Source organism: Nicotiana tabacum, chromosome 23, assembly GCF_000715075.1.
Source record: "Nicotiana tabacum cultivar K326 chromosome 23, ASM71507v2, whole genome shotgun sequence".
NCBI classification, from domain to species: Eukaryota; Viridiplantae; Streptophyta; class Magnoliopsida; order Solanales; family Solanaceae; genus Nicotiana; species Nicotiana tabacum.
This window is the reverse complement of record NC_134102.1, coordinates 70,462,306-70,479,235: the sequence shown is the minus strand read 5'-3', so window position 1 is coordinate 70,479,235 and position 16,930 is coordinate 70,462,306. Positions and strand designations below refer to the sequence as shown.

At 35.1% G+C, this 16,930-nt stretch overlaps 1 protein-coding gene across 5 annotated transcripts; it reads left to right on the top strand.

The window, feature by feature from the left end:
- Window positions 1–10,175: 10,175 nt before the first annotated feature.
- On the top strand, window positions 10,176–14,965 carry LOC107803761 (putative methyltransferase PMT21). Of its 5 annotated transcripts, none has more exons than XM_016627535.2 (8): window positions 10,176–10,363; window positions 11,665–11,954; window positions 12,039–12,187; window positions 12,281–12,476; window positions 12,985–13,195; window positions 13,377–14,052; window positions 14,141–14,218; window positions 14,339–14,965. In XM_016627535.2, the coding sequence occupies exons 2-8, from the start codon at window positions 11,691–11,693 to the stop codon at window positions 14,556–14,558; spliced, it is 1,794 nt and encodes a 597-aa protein (XP_016483021.1). In that variant the 5' UTR covers window positions 10,176–10,363; window positions 11,665–11,690; the 3' UTR covers window positions 14,559–14,965. The 5 variants fall into 5 exon arrangements, with proteins under 5 accessions (XP_016483021.1, XP_016483017.1, XP_016483027.1 ...); XM_016627531.2 differs by lacking the exon at window positions 10,176–10,363 and adding an exon at window positions 10,496–10,717; XM_016627541.2 differs by lacking the exon at window positions 10,176–10,363 and adding an exon at window positions 10,717–11,013.
- The last annotated feature ends 1,965 nt before the right edge of the window (window positions 14,966–16,930 follow it).

Here is a 16,930-nt window from a genome sequence, read left to right as displayed (position 1 = left end):
GTGGGCAATCATGGGAGGAGGGTTTATTGAACTCGTGATAGTTGTACCCAGTGCAACGTCGTTGGAGGATGTCGGTAAGGAATTCCACATGTGGGTTATCTCCTGTGAGCAGGTTAGCGGTTGCGTGATGTTGATGAAGCTTCTGCGAAGAATACTACTTGCTACTCGGTATGAGGTTGAATATGTGATTGTGACTGATTATTCAGAACGTTCATGAAAGGCTTACCAAAAGACTTCGAGAAATTTAGCGGGTTAACAGTACGGGATCATGGTAATTGAGAAGGAGGAATCATTGTGGGCTCTACATTATGAGATGGTAGCTAAAAGCTAAGTGGAGGAGCCCCACCATCTACGATTGGATCGCATGATTATCTGTTTGTGCAGTTTCTGGTTATCAATTCCTTGGTGGATTATTTATGACTAAGAAAAGAAAATATAAGGGGTAATTCGAACAAGGAACTTGATGAATGTGTGTTATACTTCGCCTTATCGATTCAGGTGCATGTTTTGGAAGACTTAGAGTTTATGCTTCTTATGGATGTAATGTACAAGGAAAAGAATTCAGCCGGTTGCTTCTCTGATAGGGTGTTCATGTGCTAACAGGGCGATAGAGTTTGGTTATATTCAGGACCAGGTCAGAGTGGGTGACTCTCAATAATGGTCCTAGTGGGTTCAAGAATTTAAGCGCAGTGCCTAAGGATTTCGGGTCCATTGTGTAGTTAAGGATCGAGTTTTCACAGTGGATTACGATCGGGACTTGGGAATGTTCTATGTTACCATCGGGTATGCGGTGCAGTATTGGAGGAAAGGAAGAAATAACTTTGGATTCGAGGAAGGTCTTGCAGAATGGGTGTACTAGTTGGAGATGCTATTGTGTACGTAAGGAGGTATAAAATAATTCATGGGTATTGAGACGATGTGGTCTCGCGATTTGGGTCACTTGGGATGAGTGCGAGTTGAGTTTGTTATGTTGTGAATGGAGCTATTATATTTCTAAGTCAGGTCAAGAGTAAATTGAAAGAGGTTGGGTCGGTTAGTAATGGTTGAATCAGCATGATTGTGGCAATAATCAGTTCCTTCGGCGAGTGAAGTTATACATGTGGTTTGTAGATGTACGTGCGGGCTTGACAGCCACCGTAACTTGATTGACTTGGTAGGTATTTAATTCAAATGGCCTTGTTGTGTAAATGGACTCCAGAAGAGTAATGACGGTCTAGATCACGACTTGAGGTTTATATTTTCTACGATTTGGGAATTCAGTAGCGTGTTGCATTGGTTCTTCTTAAATGAGTTAAGTGAAAAGTTTCTAGCCAATGAAGTGTTTATTCTACTGGTAATTCAGGGTTTATGATGAATTCTTGTATTCTCGCGTAGCGGCGTGATGGGTGCAGTGAGCGGCATGGGAATTGGAAGTTGAGGATCAAGGTTACGGTTTTGTGTTGATAAGAATGTCACGAGCTCGGATGAGCAGGGAAGAATTCAGATATTTAGAGTAAGATGGCGTTATCTTAGTGTCGCCTGAGAATGGTATTCTATGGAAGAGGCATTGTGTATTGATTTGTGGATTGTGATTTGCCTTACAGAATTAGTATGATTGGTGGTATGGATGTGCGGACTTTGCTACCTGAGCGGAAGGTCGTGAGAGCGTACCCCACGGGGAGATTTGTTAAAGTGTGGCATGTTAGTCACTTTATTGTTAAATATTAAGACTAAGTATGGAGGTTATGGTAATATCGCAAATGCGAGAGTTTATGCCTAAGAGGCATCCTATTACTTGGGTTGTGGCCCGTGTGAGTTTGTTTCAGATTTGACGGATGTTCTTATGTGTCATGAATAGGCCATTGTGGATCTTTGGAAGGTTATTGGCCCAGTATGGTATGATCAGAATCGGTGTGAGGTCCGTTGGTGGGACTAATGTGAGTGTGTGCTCTATGTCAAGTCAGATATGTTCGTTTGTCATAGCATTGCTAACGGAGGAGTCGTCGGGCATGGGATGTTATTCACGCCGTCAGCTATTCTATGTAAATCTCTATTGTGCCATGTGGGTTATGGGACGACTTGATTATTCGCACACGTGTTGAGGACCTATGTAGCTTGTGGTGTTATGTGAGCAGGATGGCTCTTGAGATGCTGGTCATTTATTGTACCTTAGTTATGCTTGGGTTACGTAGCATATGGCACTATCCGTCTCTCCAGGATTGGTATTATGCACTTGGCGTGCTTGTGGTCGATATTTGGGCATTTAGTAAGTATGAGCGTTACGGCTTGATATATGTGTTTTCTTCGTGATTGTTATGTGCAGATCAGGTGGCACGCCGCTAAGGGCATGTTATGTGGATCGGGTTGCGTACCGCAACAGTGTCATGACGGATCGTGTTGCATGCCGCAATAGTGAGATGTTGAGCATAGGGAATTACACTTAATTTGATGCCTTGTTTTTCATCCCTGAGGTAGGTTCATAGCATCTATTCGACCGTTTTATTCGTTACGCAGGCTGGGTAATTCCCTGTCAGAGTTCGTTCTTCCTTATGAGTTATATTCGAGTGGTAGCTTGTTGGCGCTTTGATGGTGCTACTAAAGGTCTTAGACGGTATTTGAGATGGCTTATTGCCCGAGCAGTTTGTACGGGGTGAGACGAAATTATTGGACCTGAAATTAGTGCAATCAGATTTATATAAGGTACATTAAAGAGAAAATATTGTTATTCAGTTCATAATAAGGTAATGTTTATTGTCAGGAGGAGAGACTCCATGAATTATTGATTCGGCAGGTGGTTATGAGTTTCTATACGTTTGTTTCGTCGTGGCAGTATTGTGAGAGTTGGAACACGATTTATATGCGTCAAGAGATAAATTGCGGGAATCGGATTCGTGAAATTACAGCTATTGTGGTCGGAGGATGTTATTATGGGCACCTGACTTATGTGGTGCATGGTGTGATTTCAGCATAGGTGCATGATCATATTTTAGTACAGTGTGTGGTGATTGGTACGATGCTCGTATGTTAGAATCAGGACCTGTAGAGAAATTCGGAGGTTGGAATTTGGTCCTAAGGCTTATTGACTAAATAAAAGGGAGGATCTTCAGTCTGACTCGAGCTAATGTGTTCAACTAGATTCTGGTGGCACAGGTAGGTGCACGAGGTGTTAAACAGTGATTTTGGACAACTCTAGAGCAGTCCTTAGCATGTTCGAGGATAGACGTATGTTTAAGTGGGGGAGAATGTAACGACCCGACCCGTTGTTTTGAGCTCTAGTGCGTCGCTCGGCGGTTTGAGGCCTTGAGTAGCTTCACTTCAGATATTATGACTTGTACGTTTGGTCGGAATTGAATTTCGGGAAGTTCGGGATCGATTTGGAAAGAAAATTCTAATTTTGGAAGCTTTAAGTTAGAAGAATTGACTAAGGTTCTACTTTTGAGTAAACGACCTCGGAATCGGGATTTGAAGGTTCCAATAGGTTCGTATGATACTTTCGGACTTGGGCGTATGTTCGGGTTGAGTATCGTATCACCCGGGAGCATTTCGACGCTTATCATAGAAGGTTGGCATTTTGAAGGCTCAAGAATTTTCTAAGTTTGGTTTGAAGTAGGATTTGATATTATCGATGTTCGTTTGGGATTTCGAGCTTTGAAATAGGTTCGTATTCTGATTCATGACTTGTACGCAAACTTTGGCGTCTTTCCAGAATGTTTTAGTATGGTTCGGGTGCGTTCGTCGAAGTTTAAAAATTTGAAAGCTTAAAGAAGAATTTCGATCGTCGATCCCTAGTTTCGATATTGTATGGCGTGATTTGAGGCCTCGACTAAGTTCGTAATGTGTTTTGGGACGCGTGAGTATGTTTGGTTAAGGTCCCGGGGGCCTCGGCTGAGTTTCAGATTGAAATCCGATAAAAACTTTGAAGTTGAGGAATCCTGGTGTTGGCTAATTGCTGGTGCAATCGCACTTGCGTGATGAGGGCCGCAGGTGCGAGCCTGCAGGTGTAGCGTTGGGGCCGCAGAAGCGACATTTGGACTGAGCTGGGATGGCCGTAGATGCGAGGCTATTTCCGCATCTACGAGCCCACAGAAGCGGAAAACGAGAGGGGCAGCTGGGTCGCAGAAGCAGAGGGATATCTGCAGTTGCATGAGCGCAGAAGCGCTAGTTGTCCGCACAAGCAGAAGCGCAGAAGTGCTATTTGGGACGCAAAAGCAGAGGCTGCTGGCTTGATCTGGAGCCACACCTGCGATGGTTTTTCCGCAGGTGCGGAGCCACAAAAGCGGCTATTTTACCGCGTATGCGAAAGGTCGTCTGGGCAGGGGTATTCTTTTAAAAGCGAAATTTGGCCCATTTTCTCTCATTTTCACTTGGTTGGGGTGATTTTGGGGAGCTTCGAGGGGAGCTTTTCGTCAAGCAATATAAGGTAAGTGATTCCCACCTATTACAAGTTAGATACATGGTTTATATATGGATTTAAACATGAAAATTAGTAGAAATTTGGCATTTTGGTAGAAAATCTAGAATTCGGTGTTTTTAAATTTTGACCACGAAATTGGACATGGAATTGAAAATAAATTATATATTTGAGTTTGTGGTATTATAGGTAAGGTTTATCTTCAAAAAGGTTTGGAATCCGAGCATGTGGGCCCGAGGGTTGACTTTATCGACTTTTTGAGCGGAGTTGGAAATTGTTTAAATTGATTAATTATGGGTATTAGAATGTATTTTGATTGGTTTGCATATTATTTGAATAGTTTTGGATTGACGGGCTTTGGTTTGAGGTGTTAGAGAGGCCTTGGAGCTGGTTATGGAACTTCGGAGCGAGGTTAGTCTCCTGTCTAACCTTGTGAGAGGAAAACTACCCCTAGGTGATATTTATTATTATGTGTAACTAGTTGTGGGTGTTACGTACGCATGGGGTGACGAGAGTCAGTACGTAACTAAAGCATGTTTATGTCCCTAGTAGACTTAGGATCTTATTTTGTAATATTTGAATTATTTGAACTCATGTTGTTGGCTTAATTAATTGAAGTTATAAATGAAATTGATTTAGAAATAAATATATGTATACTAGGCCAAGCCTTAACACTTTGAGTTGTGGGCGAGTTAATTGAGAAACGGTAAAGATTATATTCATTTTGTACCCATGTACGGTATTGTAAACATGTGTTTTGTAATTCGGTAACTTCTTTCCTTTTCTTATGGAGCGGGCCGAACGCCTCGGCAGTATATAAATGCATCTATAGTTCGTGCCGCACGACCCTCGGCAGTGTATACATTATTCCGGATCAGGCCGAATGACCTTGGCAGAATCGTGCGTTATATCGCTAGTAGTCCGAATATTCATGAGTTAATCTCTCTACTGATGCCCGACATTTATATGGTATTCCTTAATTATTTGATATTGGAAGATTATGTAACTTACAGATTTATCCTATCATTGCCGTATACTTCATATCTGCTCATGTTTTATTACATTATTTTATTGGACCTTTAGTAAGTATCGATGTCGACCCCTCGTCACTACTTCTCATGTGAGCCGCATTCCAGGCTACACATCACAGTTCACCAAGTCTACATTTTATTATTTATTTTATTTTATCTTATTACATTCGGGACAGATGTTGTATTATTATTGTACTCCTTAGAAAAATGCTCATTCACTTGTGACATCGGGTTTTGGGGGTTCTTACGGGTTGTTCGTCATTGTAGTTGTGTAAATTCTGTTTCATACGATTTAATTAAGGAAAATTATGATTTCAAAATACGAAGAAAAAAATGAGTAATTAAGTTGCTCAATCACCGTTGGCTTGCCTGACGGCGATGTTAGGCGCCATCACGACCTTTAGTGGATTTTGGGTCGTGACAACTTAGTCTAACTCTTAAATTTAATTTGTTTTCACACTCTTATTTTATAGCTAGAAATTCATTCATTATGTAAAATTCAATCGGTTGAAAAGGTTTAAAAAAAAGGGTAAAAGGTAGAAGAAAATTAGGTTTAGCTATGACAGAACAACGCAAAGTTATTTTTATTTAAAAGTAATTTGACCTTTCTTTTTGTAGATGTACAATAATTTTGTAAATGTTGAAGTACTACTATTTAAATAATAAAAAAGTAGTAAAAAGAAAATAAATATTCTAGATAATTGTACTCCTGGTATACCAAATAAATAACAGCTTCGTTTATTTGCATAAGCAAAATAATTACATAAAAAAGTTTGAAGATAAGCAAATAAGAATTAGGTCATAGTAAAGACGAATTACAAACTCAATTCGACATCTTTTCTACACATACATACTATTTTAAATCATGTTCTTTCGATGCATACACTAATGAGAAAATGACTGTGGAGTCAACCCATACCATCTTATATTACAAAGAAGCTCTCTTTTTTAGTCATCCCATTCTCGGTCCTTGGTGCTCTATTTTATAGAACAATGCATAACATGGGTCCAATCAGTTGAGATAATTATCGCACAAATATTATGGGTATTCCAAAGAGTATTTTCTACGTTCTTTAACCAAACAAGAAGCCTGTTGAAATAAAAGCAATCAAAATAAATGATAGATGATATAATAAAATGTTAGACTGAAAATTTAGATACAATAATTATCTGTAATTACATATAACGCATACATATGATCCAATTATGAACATCGCATAAAGACTTCATTTTATATCAACTTGATAAACCTTACAATATTCAAATTCACCAAAAAATCATATTAATTGCTTTAAAAAACTAATGATATACTTCTAGAAAATGAATGAATTAAACAATAAGAACATTATCATATAATGGTTACAAAAAATTTTCAAAGTTTCATAAATAAGAAAGAAAAGGAGAATTCAACGCACTACTGCTTCAAGGAAAAGGTAATACATTAGAGATTGCACAACTTTTAAATGGATCTGCCTTACTTTCTCATTCCCAGAAAGAAGAGTATATATTCATGAGTACTCATATTCCTATAATATATCATATAATATCACATCTCTAACAAATATAGATACAAAATATATGATTACTATATTTACAGTTTTTACACATTTACAGATCATATTTCATTAAAAAAAAATCCAGTTCTCCACAGATTCAATAATGAAGCACGGCGGAAAATCAATTAGGTCCGCAAAATTTCTTTTTATAGTAATTAACTCCTATCAATTCAAATTTAATTTTTCAATCTCAATTCCAAAAAATAAAATTAGTTTTATGAAAACCTAATTTTTATAAAAGGTATGTGTAAATGTCAAAAAGTGTATTTTGATTATTTTCTTGTTAAAAAAGATACCTTATTGTACACAAATATGGTTAGATACAGCAAAGCTTGTACTACTTTTTATTATTTATTTTCCAAATAAAAAATTATTATTTCAACTTAAAAGGAATGTGTAAGATCCAAAACAAAAATTTAATAAAAAGGATACCTACCATAACTGAATTATACACAAAATTATTAATTAAAGATACCTACAGTAATGTATATTATACACAAATAAGGTCAGATACAAAGTTTGTACTAAATAAAGAGTACTTCATCAATCTTTAATTGATTAGTCAACAAACGTCCGTACCTTAATTATATGTTAACTAAATTATACTACACTATGTTATTTATTTTTCAAATTAAAATCCCTATGATTCTTTCTTAAAAAAAAAAGAAGAAAAAACTTACCATAACTGAATTATACACAAAATTTTAATTAACGATACCTACAGTAATGTATATTGTACACAAATAAGGTCAGATACAAAGCTTGTACTAAATAAGCTACTCTATATTATTTATTTTTCGAATTAAAATCTATATTTAATAATATGATATAGTTCTGATTAGTCAACAGACGTCAAATATATTTCCTATCATAATTTAAAAAAAAATTATCATTCAACTACTACTTTAATTAATTATGTTTCCATTTATAATTTTAAATTATCATTGTTGTCTTAAAATTGCCAAGTGACTTCATTTTAGCTTGCCGCTTGGCTTAACCACATTGCAAACTATCCAACTTTAATATAATAAATACTCCCCCCGTTTACTTTTACTTGTCCTACTTTGCACACCCCTTAAAAAATAATAAATAAAATATATAATTTACTATGATACCCATATTTATTGATGCATGTTTTTAATGGATTTGAGAAAATAATTTTAAATGAGTAATTAATACTATGGGTATAACATGAAAAAAGAAAATTATCTTCTCTTGATATGCTAAAAGTGACAAGTAAAAGTAAAAATTTATTTTTAGAATACTGGACAAGTAAAAGTGAACGGAGGGAGTAGATGACTTTACCTTCAATTTCAAATTTAGTAAAGTGTGGTTCTTATTCCAAAAATAATTAATAAGCTCCATTCACTTTTAGTTGTTAAGTATTCTAAAAATAAATTTTTATTTTTACTTGTCACTTTTCCCATATCAAGAGAAAAATAATTTATTTTTTCTGTTTTGCCCTTGACATTAATTACTCATTCCAAATTATTTTTCAAATTAATTAAGACTATACACTAATTAATATGGGTATCATGGTAATTTATGTATTTTATTTATTATTTATTAAGGGGTGTGCAAAATCAATAATGGACAAGTTTAAAAAAAAAAAAAAAAGAGTACTAAGATACATCTCCAAATTTAAAAGAAAAGAAGGTACAGATATGACGGCAAATGCACATTTCCCGTTCCTAATTTCATTTTCTAATATCATTAATTGGCCCTCGTGGATGGTTTAATGTTCGTATCGAAAATATAACAAACACATACGTGCCATTTATAATATTTTTTGTCTAAATTTACCAGCAATTGTTTTTTTGTTTTTGTTTGTGTAACTTATTCTGTTGGCATTTCTTTTTCTCTGAGAAGATAAATGAAAACCTTGGCGACAACAGACGGAATTTATAACAAAATAAATTAACCGCCGTATTGCCCTAAATTTCCTGTAATGCCATAACTCAAAAGTCAAAACTCATGTGAATGTGTTTTTTTCCAATAAAGGAAAATACAAGGTAAAAAAAGGGGGAAAAACAGAGATCGATTATTAGAGGTAAGATGCCATTGACTTTTATTTTGAATCTTTTCCTACAGTTTGCCTTTGCCCCGAGAATATTTTTTGCCAAAAATATATTGGACTACATGTACTTTGATTTCGATTTTGCTATGGCATGCTTAGGTAATACAAGCTGCGTTTTTTCATTCCATTAATAGAGAATTAGCAAGAAAATAAAAAATCTCTAAGAAGTGCACTTATTTAACAAACCATTTAAAAAGAACCCATACCATGTAACGAGAATGTAATGCCAAGCATTTGTTTTCTTAAGTTTAGGCATTTGGTATTCAGAATATATTGACCAACTATTTTGGATTTACACCGAATAAACTCACTAAGGGGCAAAAGCTTTCTAACAATTGGTTTATAATCTTATGGTTCAAAACTGAAATCTAAGATTAATAGTAGAGAATCTCAATTATCCCAGTCCCACCATACCTCTTGACATTGAACAATCAACAATTTTCATCCCACCATTTATACTAGATATTTCTAAGTCTCTTATACAAGAGAGTCCGAAGTTAGTTTGATCTTTTTTCTTGCCTGGTGCATGAATGGAAGGAATACCAATAAAAAATATTTTTTTTGGGTGAAATTACCCGACACAAAATCAATGTGTATATAGATGGAAGTGCTGAAACTGATAAAAGAGGAGTTGATATGTCTGATAATATATTTATAAGTATTTTCTATTAAAATAAAAAAATATTTTACAAAAAAATAAAATGAAGGGATTAGTAATGTATAGATAGTTTATAAGGTGATTAATAATGAAATTATGATTGTTATACATTGATTAATTACTCTAAAAAGGTATTTTTATCTTTAAATAGTTTAATTTATGCGCTAATACATATTATGTTTTTATTTCACGTAATAATTTAATGCAAATAGTATTTAATATTGCCAATCAAATACTATATTATCTTACACGAGACTTTATGATGTGATTGATTATTTCAATGCCCAAACCAAACAAATGTATAATGTTATGGGGAATTTTGCCAAGACAAATTATTATTTGTATATCGAAACCAAACGACCGTCAATAATGATAATACCAGTATATTATTAATAATAATAATAATAATAATAATAGTATACATTTGTATGAATGAAAGAAAAGAAAAAGAGAAGACACCGCTTACATTGTGGGTGAGAATCATTTCAGTGGTAGAAATAATTCTTTTTTCACCGTTTACCTGATCAAGAATTTACCCAGAAACAAAGAGAGAGAAGGAAAACTATTGATTTTTTGTTTTGTTGATATACGTAGACAGACAAGGAACAGAGAGAGGAAAGGGAGAAGAATGGAAGGGACCATGACGAAGAGGTAATTGTAATAAATCCAAACTACAAAGACAGCTAACGAGGCTAATAACCATATAGAAATAACCAGGAACCATCACATTCTACTATATTTTTACTATTTTCTTTTTATAAATCTTTAATTCTCCTCCAATTTTTTGTATACATATATGTGAGCTTAGCTTTTCAGATATACTTATATTCATATATCTTTACTCCATTTTTCTCCTCCTCTTTCTTCTTTGGCATTCATAGGTCCATTTTTCTGGACCCATTAATACATTGTTGAATAGATTTTTTAAGCACAGTGATAGCGGAGAATTGTTGGGTTTTTAATCTTTGTCTGATATATAATTGTATCGGACACGTAATATTAGAGGTACTTTTTTTTCTGATCTTCCATTTGCTGTGCATTTCTTTCCTGTAAAAGCTGAATTGTTAGGACACTGTGGTACTCTGGGTTCTATCATTCTTTTTTTCTGTGTCAGATCTTTTTCAGATCCTGGCATTGTGACCTTTGCTGTCTTTCTCACCATTGGATTTTCTATGATTTGGTGAAAAAGGTCTTTTTTTTTTCTTGAATTAAGATGAACAATATTCTGCAAGATTTGGTTTTTAGAGGAATAAAATGACCATAAAGATTGAATCTTTTTGTCACTTTGAGCTTTATTTAAGGTATTCTTGCATTTAATGTATCTTTTTCTCTTCTGTCGGCAAGTTTATTTTGGGAATAAAGAACAACCCATAACCTTAATGTCATTAAGCTTTTCAACCAATGTGGTTTCAAGTTTCAAACCATAAATTTCTTCATGAGAAAAATCAACTATTTGGTCAAAAATCAACTACTCTTGGTATTTGTTTTTTACACAGTTCAAGTTAGATGCAAAAGCATTAGTTTGGTTTCATAATTCAACCTTTTTAGAGGCTTTTGGAGGGCCCTCAGCTGAATTTGATAAAGCTCTTGGGGTCCCTATGTCATGTGTTCCTGTAAAGTCTTTAGTCTTAACAGATCTCATGGTTTTCAATAGTTAGTTATTAGTGGCTGGCTCTGACCATTAGATCTATATGGGCCTATGCTTTTCTCATTGTTTGTTGTTTGGGCTTGTGAGTTTTCCAGTTGTAAAGGTAGTAGGGTACTGTATTCTTAGTTGGGACTCTATTCTATTCTGTTTTTAAAGACTTTTTTTGCCTTAATAGTTAAGTGTTATGTTTACATTCTATTGTTTTTCTTTAAAGAAGCTAGGATTGTAAGCAATTTCAAATGGTTGTATGACGGTAGATTTATTAATTGAAATGATTTAACCATGTTGTTTGCTTCTTATGCAGGTAAGTAATCAATAAAAAGTGACAAAATGGGGCACAAAGATGGAAAACCATATCCACCGGATAAAAATTCCTGGAAAATTCCCGTGGCGTTAATGGTTGTGGTGCTCTGTGGGTTTTCATTCTATCTTGGTGGAATCTTTTGCTCTGAAAAGGAGAGATATGTAACAAAGGAGGTTAACAGGGAAGATGAAACTGAAACTCCGAGAGGGAATGCTGTACAGACCAAAGCCGTTTCCTTTCCTGAATGCAGTGCTGACTATCAGGACTATACTCCATGCACAGATCCAAGGGTATTTTCTTTTGACTAATTAATCTGGTCCTTGTTAACTTTATTCGATCGACCATGTTTAAATGATCTATTGCTGCTACTGCAGAGATGGAAGAAGTATGGTCTTCATCGCCTTACTTTCATGGAACGCCATTGCCCTCCTAATTTTGAAAGGAAGGAATGCTTGGTCGCCCCACCAGATGGCTATAAAGTGCCAATAAGATGGCCTAAGAGCAAAAATGAATGTTGGTACAGGTAATACCAATGTTCAGTATCTTTGTTTGTTTATGTTATGTTGTTGGATTCATTCCTAAACACTAATTTTTGTTAATTTTGATCTGGCTTCAGGAATGTCCCGTATGATTGGATTAACAAACAAAAATCCAATCAACATTGGCTGATAAAAGAAGGGGAAAAGTTCATCTTTCCTGGTGGTGGTACTATGTTCCCCAATGGTGTTGGGAAATATGTTGATCTGATGCAAGATTTGATTCCGCAGATGACAGATGGGACCATCCGGACTGCCATTGATACTGGTTGTGGGGTGAGTGCCCTATAAATTTTAAGTTTGTTATATGACACTTTTTAACTAGGATCCAAACTACATCTTAGTCTGCATGGATATATGTGAGCACCAACTAATAAAAGAAGAAGCTCTTGGAATCCAATTGAGAGTGCTAGCAAAAATGAGGGATATTTCTCTCAATGTTGATGAGTGCCAATGAGGAATTCCACATTCATAGGCATTTTCTCTTCTATTATGTTTTATCAAGATATTCGCTTGATTTATCTCTTTGATCATGAAGTCATAACCATTCTGCTAATTATGTATTTGCTAAACTGTTTTTTTCGCTGATCTTTATTGTTTGTAATATCACATCTTCTTATCTAATTACTTAATGATCAAACATTTCGTTATCTGATGTTTCCCCTGAGAAATTTTGTTGAAATATATAATGTGGAATTCGTTTAGGATTGAGGGGTAATTAATTGATAGATTGACATATAATCCAGAATTCCTACTTAATTTTACGTATTTCTTCTTTATCTAGGTGGCAAGCTGGGGAGGTGATTTACTAGATCGTGGAATTCTGACAGTCTCTCTTGCTCCAAGAGATAATCATGAAGCTCAAGTTCAGTTTGCTCTGGAACGTGGAATTCCTGCGGTTCTGGGCATCATTTCCACACAGCGTCTTCCTTTCCCTTCAAACTCTTTTGACATGGCTCATTGCTCAAGATGCCTAATTCCATGGACCGAATTTGGTAAGAAACCTATTTAGAAAATGTTATATGCGTATCTTGATTGTATGCCAGAGTGTGATCGCACATTCTGCATTAGGATGGTTGCAAATCCAGCCTCTGTTTATACTGCTATATGACGCGGGCCAGAAATTGGAAATGCTTTATCCGCATGCTTTTCTAATTCAGCCTTCACTATTGGCAGGTGGAGTTTACCTTCTTGAAATACATCGTATACTGCGCCCTGGAGGTTTCTGGGTCCTTTCTGGCCCACCGGTGAACTATGAGAACCGTTGGAGAGGATGGAATACCACTATTGAGGAGCAGAAATCAGATTATGAGAAGTTGCAAGATTTGCTAACTTCAATGTGCTTCAAATTATTCAACAAGAAGGATGACATTGCCGTGTGGCAGAAGTTGACAGACAACAGCTGCTATACGAAACTTGATAACCCTGACAATTACCCTCCAAAGTGCGACGATGGTACTGAACCAGATTCCGCATGGTACACTCCTCTCCGACCCTGTGTAGTAGTGCCAAATCTAGCTGCTAAGAAACTTAAGTTGAATGCCCTAGCCAAATGGCCACAACGGTTGCATGTTGCCCCAGAACGTGTTTCTGATGTTCGTGGAGGTAGTGAGGGTGCCTTCAAGCATGATGATGTTAAGTGGAAGGTGCGAGCGAAGCACTACAAGAAGTTGCTCCCAGCTATTGGAACTGAGAAGATCAGAAATGTGATGGACATGAACACCTTGTACGGAGGTTTCGCTGCTGCTCTGATTGAGGATCCACTTTGGGTCATGAATGTGGTTTCCTCTTATGCTGCAAACACGCTTCCTGTGGTCTATGACAGAGGTCTTATCGGAACATTCCATGACTGGTAATTTAGATTTTGCTTGCAAAATTGAAGCCTAAACTGCAGCAGTTGATTGATTCATTTGTAACTTTGTCTCTTTGTTGTTATATAGGTGTGAGGCCTTCTCAACGTATCCTCGAACATATGATCTCCTTCACCTTGACGATCTCTTCACTTCTGAAAGTCATAGGTAAGAACATTGCACCTCTAAAGCTTAACCCCCACCCCATCCTTTAGTAAGTAATGTTCCCACCAGTTTCAGTATCATTTCTAAGCGTCGATCCTGACATAAGTTATGTGTATCTTACAGATGTGAAATGAAGTATGTACTGCTGGAAATGGATCGTATTTTGCGGCCTAATGGGTATGCAATTATCCGGGAGTCCAGCTACTTTGTAGATGCAATTGCCACTATGGCTAAGGGCATGAGATGGAGCTGTCATAAAGAAGACACAGAATATGGCGTAGAGAATGAGAAGATATTGATTTGTCAGAAGAAGCTCTGGTATTCAAAGCAGAGTTCAGAATAAAGTATCCAAGTTCTGATTAAATAGAAGAGTGATAAATTTACAATACAAGCCCATAGGAGAAAAGCTCCGGAGGTCACAGAGAATTATTTGTTCTACAGATTACAAGAAATTGAGATTTTGAATTGAGGAATGAATTTAGTACCCAAAATAACCATGTCTGTGCTAGTCTCATGGTTCCATGTCATGCTATAATTATTCTTTGTAAGGATCAAGCCTTGTCCTTTGTTATATTCTATTGTTTCTTCATTTACCTTCTTAGAGCTGGCTATGATAAATGTAGTTTTTTATTTATAAGTAACGACATTACAGCCTACTTATTTATGTACCTAGTTAAATTTGTTCATTGTCGAGTTCTCATGGTTTAACATTCAAAAGTTGATATTCAAGTATATTCGATTTTGTTGAAATCTTGTGGTGAATCTCTCACATTGAGAGTTGTACATGCATCGTATTCGTTGGTCAACCTTGTGCTTTCATTTAGTTTATTGTATAGTTCTTGCCAGCTTATGTTATCACTTATCAGAGTGTTGTTACTCCAGAAACTTGTTCAAGATTTCGACCCTAGATTCCACTTTGGAACGTACTACCTACATAAGGTTATTAATTGGTGAATTTTTCCTTTCAACTTTTATGGTCTTTGAATGGTGTGTTTTAAGCTGCTATCTGTCTTTTCTGGTCTTTGTTAAGCCTAAAATAGAGAAGTGGAATTAGGTTGCCCATAACCCAATATTCTAAATCTTGTAGCTAGCTAATTAGGCTAGAAAATATCAACAAGCATGTACTTAAGAGTGTTACCGGAGTGAGTGAAAACTATAGAGACTAAAGCGCTGAGAGAAAATAGCTAAGTGATTCTTTCCATTTGCGTAAGATTTGATAGGCATAGTTTTTATTGGTGGGCTAGTTAGGTAATCACTAGAATAAATAGCAAGTTCAAGTTGAACTGGAGGTCACATTGCAGTATGCACGTGACAGGGCGTTAAGTGTTGGATGGAATTATTTGCTATTAAGCTATAATAAGAACAAACTTACAATTCAATTTGAAGCTTGTCTCCGTTTGAGCATAATATTATATTTTAGTATCTGCAAAAATTGATTTGATCATTTGCAAATATTATTTTTCAATATCTGCAAATATTGATTTGAATAACTTGTTTGAAGAGTATTTCAAGTGACATAGCTAGCGTTTGGACATGTATTTGGTTAAAACTTGAAAAAAGAATTTTTGAAGTTGTGTTGAAAAATAATTTTTTAAAAGTTGAAGTTGTGTTTGGACATACATTTTATTTGAAAAAAAAATTTAAGTTTTGTGAGTGCTAGAAAAATTTTCACCCAAAAGCAGTTTTTGCGAGTTTGAATTTTCTTTTTTCAAAAACTTATCATATGAATTTTTTGTTTTTTGAAAAAAAAGCCCAAATCTAAGCCCAAATAATGGCTCGCTCGCATCTTCAACTTTTTTTCCAAGTGGAATTTATATTTAAATACAACTTCAATTCCCGAATTAATACCCCCTCCCCCCTTCCCCCAAATCTCAAAGAAAGGAAGACTTCTAAAATTTGGGGTCTAAAATAAGTCATAAATATTTGTGTGGCTATAAATCATCCATTAAGGGTAAAGTACGGAGTTAAAAATTAAATTAATTCTTAATAAAAAGTATGATATTTTTTTAAGACAAACTAAAAAGAAAAGTATGACACATAATTGGAACAAATGGAATATTCTTTTTTAACTTTAACTTCAAATACTGTTTTTTAAGTTTCCAGCAAATATTGTCTAAACGCCTACTAAATATATGTTCAAAGTGGAAATAGAAAGGATAAATCAAAATAATTCCACCATTTGAATATTTGTGATATCAAATGCTAAAATATGTTTAACAATAAAATAAGCTCCTGTTTAGATATAAATTTTGGCAGCATTTTTTAATTTTTTTAAAACATTGTTTGTTGATAGAATATGATTAGTTTTTCAAAAAAGATTGAAAAAAATTTTAAGTTCCCAAAACTGATTTGGAACAGTTTTGTTCACAAACTTTAATTTATTTTCAAATAAAATATATGTCCAAACACAACTTTAATTTTCAAAGATTATTTTTCAACATAATTTCAAAAACTCATTTTGCAAGTTTCAACCAAATCTATGTTCAAACGCTAGCTAACAATTTGTTTGGATAGTTGTTATGTATCATTTCATAATATATCGTATAGTACTGTATTGTATTGTAGTGTATCATTTTGATGTATACAATATTTGGATAGATTGTATTGTTTACCTCGTTTCATAATGCCATGCACCTACAATATGAAGAATACACTTGTAATATTTTAAAGAAAAAGTAAAGTACGAGGTAAAATTATTATATAAATAGGTAGGGT

Excerpts from the sequence above, each read along its gene's own strand:
- LOC107803761 (XM_016627535.2), top strand. The coding sequence starts at position 11,691 with ATGGGGCACAAAGATGGAAAACCATATCCACCGGATAAAAATTCCTGG. Across the intron at positions 11,955-12,038 it reads CTCCATGCACAGATCCAAGG|AGATGGAAGAAGTATGGTCT; the intron begins GTATTTTCTTTT and ends CTGCTACTGCAG. Across the intron at positions 12,477-12,984 it reads CCATTGATACTGGTTGTGGG|GTGGCAAGCTGGGGAGGTGA; the intron begins GTGAGTGCCCTA and ends TTCTTTATCTAG.